Below are 3,032 nucleotides of genomic sequence, written 5' to 3'. Positions count from 1 at the left end.
AAATTGTTTATAATTTAATTTTAATATATGATAATCTCTTTTATAACATCAAATTAAATCCAAAATAATCAAGTCATGGCCTTAAGTTCACTTGGTTGGTGAATTGACTAGCTTTCCATGTGCGTGATGGCAACATCAACGGATATTGGCTTCAGTGGGACAAATCACATGTAGCTATGAACCAGTTAAAGGAACTAAACAAATTTTAATTTCTTTTAAAAAAAAAGAGTTCTACTATGGCAAGTTGGAAACTATAACACGTTCCATTAACAGTGCTAGTTAAGTGCCGTGTGCTTCTAGAATTGAAATTGTGGAGCCCCTTTAGCAGATAATATCACACATCACAAGTTCAGAACTCCATGATGGCATGATGTGTGATTTTGTCTGTCTCAATTTGGATTAAACAACATAGTTGACATCATGGCCATAATGGGCATAAATTTTGTATCTTTCCATTTAGTACCTTAGTAAGTTTACAATTTATTTCTTGTTAACCAGAAAGCATTGCATTCCTTGTCGATTGCATTTTTAATTCTAACTAGTCAAATGTGAAAATACTAAAATAGCATGAGCCTAATATATTCTTGTGCTGGTGCTTCCAACAGAGTGGTGTTCATCATGTAGTGAATCCAGATCCATACAGAGGTATCTTTGGTTCCGACGGAGAAAAATATGCAAGAGATGTCCAAGATGTCATTAACTTTGGAACTTCTGGAAATGTTGCAGCGTTCATATCTGAAGCAATACAGGTATATTACGTATGTTAAAATTAATACTCATTAAAAGAAGACAAAATTAATTGGGTAAAAGAAACTGCAATGACATGATTTCTTCTTGTTTATAGCATGTAAATTGAACAACTTAAGATATAAATTAACTTACAAGTAAAATGCTGCATCTATATTAGCTTATTTTAAAGGATTTAATTCGCCAGCTTGAATCTTCAATTCACTTTATAAACTTTTTATTGAATATTTATGAGAATTCATTTGATACATAATGGAAAGGAAAAAGACCTTCTAAAGTGAAAAAAATTGTAATTTGATAAAGGGGTTAATCATCATTGAATTCGTAATTGTAATTTCTATCATTTGTGAGTTTCACTATCTTGTTTCAAGGACGATTAAGCTTTCACTTTCTCGCTCTACCAACTTCTTCACTTGAGAGAAACTTGATCCGTATGTAAAAGTGACTCATCTTCAATCTTGTCCTGTTTCTGATAGGGAGTTGGGGGTATTGTGGAATTGGCTCCTGGTTACTTGCCTGCTGCTTACAGTATGGTTAAGAAAGCTGGAGGGCTTTGTATTGCCGATGAAGTTCAGGCCGGCTTTGCTCGCATCGGCAGCCATTTCTGGGGATTTGAGTCTCATGGTGTTGTTCCTGACATAGTCACAATGGCCAAGGTACCTCTTGTATTGATGAATTGAGAATGAAAATATACTTTATCATTATAAATGATTTGATATGAACATCTCTAATTTGTTGGTGACAATGTTGGCTCCTTTGGCAGGGCATTGGAAATGGCATTCCCCTTGGTGCTGTTGTAACTACTCCAGAGATTGCCGAGGTCTTGACGCGCCGATGTTACTTCAACACCTTTGGTGGGAACCCTGTATGTACTGCTGCAGGGTTGGCAGTTCTGAAAGTAATAGAGAAAGAGAAGCTTCAACAAAATGCTCTTCTTGTTGGATCTTACTTGAAGGAGAGGCTAACTGCACTCAAAGATAAATATGAATGTAATCTTTTTCCCTATTTTCCTTTCCCATTATTGTTATTGCAATTTATTCAGGAATTGTCTTTTCCTTTTCCCTAAACATAATTGGTTTCATCTTTCATGTGTAGTGATTGGTGATGTGAGAGGAAGAGGTCTCATGCTAGGAGTTGAACTTGTCGCCGATCGAGAACTTAAAACTCCTGCAAAAGCCGAAACACTACATGTAATGGACCAAATGAAAGGTAAATTCATGGAAGAATCCTCTAAAGGTCTCATATCTAAACAATTATAGCCTTTTGAGCATTTAAATTTCTAAATATGAAAAAAGTGAATGCTTGAGCTGTTAGCAGGACCTCTTTTGTTGAGTTTGAGTAGCGTCCAATGTTCATATCCCTCTTAGTATGCTAACCTGCGCTTGTCTGCTGTTATTACTGCAGAATTAGGAGTGCTAATTGGAAAGGGTGGTTACTATGGAAATGTCTTCAGAATCACACCACCTCTCTGTTTCACCAAAGAAGATGCAGGTTAGCTTCAGCCTCTAATTCATTTTTTTTTACTAAAGATAGGGGGACTCGAACCCGCAACCTCTAAGTGAATATGGAGAGACTATGTCATTTGAGCTATAGCTCATTGGCTCAGCCTCTAATTCATTAATTATATACATTACTAAGTTTTAATGATAATTTTCCATTACATGGAAGTCTCACATATAAGAGAAAGGTTTAATTACTTTGTCGACTCTTATAATTTTATTGAATTTTCAATTAGATTTCTGTACATTTTTTCTTTTTAATTAGGTCTCTATATTATATTAGATTTTGTAACTAAATTTTTACTGTGACAAAAAACGTTGGAATTAACAGAATATTTTATTAAACAAAATGGACTATTTTGTTTAATAGAATATTCCGTTAATTCTAACATTTTTTTTATGGTAGAAATTTAGTTACAAAATTTGATATAGTATATAGATCTAATTAAAAAAATATAAGAATTTAATTGAAAATTCGACGAAATTATAGAAACCGATAGAATTATTACGCCTTAAGAAAATTAGATAGCAAGTGATGCTTGCGAGTTATATATGTCATTTTATATAATTCACTATTTAGGTTTTCTCTATCGTAACTCGTAAGACTTCTAAATGTATACAATTTTTAAGTTAAAAATCTTATTAACTTTGCTTTGATATATATTTGGTAAAATATGTTTTTTATTTTTAACATTTATAATTTTTTTAAAATATTTTTAATATTTAATTTAATTTAATTTTATTCTTAACATTTTCGATTTATTTAATTTTGTTTTTAAGATTTTT

The 3,032-nt window shown here is 32.4% G+C and overlaps 1 protein-coding gene across 1 annotated transcript in view; it reads left to right on the top strand.

The window, feature by feature from the left end:
- Positions 1 to 3,032, top strand: part of LOC107625848 (alanine--glyoxylate aminotransferase 2 homolog 3, mitochondrial) — a gene marked incomplete in the record, with an annotated part of 6,387 nt that overhangs the window by 2,738 nt on the left and 617 nt on the right. Inside the window, 5 exon segments of the mRNA XM_021116244.1 lie at positions 606 to 749; positions 1,224 to 1,403; positions 1,511 to 1,736; positions 1,843 to 1,956; positions 2,152 to 2,238. Of these exon segments, the coding sequence (XP_020971903.1) occupies positions 606 to 749; positions 1,224 to 1,403; positions 1,511 to 1,736; positions 1,843 to 1,956; positions 2,152 to 2,238 (751 nt within the window).

Source organism: Arachis ipaensis, chromosome B02 (genome assembly GCF_000816755.2).
Source record: "Arachis ipaensis cultivar K30076 chromosome B02, Araip1.1, whole genome shotgun sequence".
NCBI lineage: Eukaryota > Viridiplantae > Streptophyta > Magnoliopsida > Fabales > Fabaceae > Arachis > Arachis ipaensis.
Note: the sequence above shows the minus strand (reverse complement) of the source record. Positions and strands in the feature narration are given on the sequence as shown.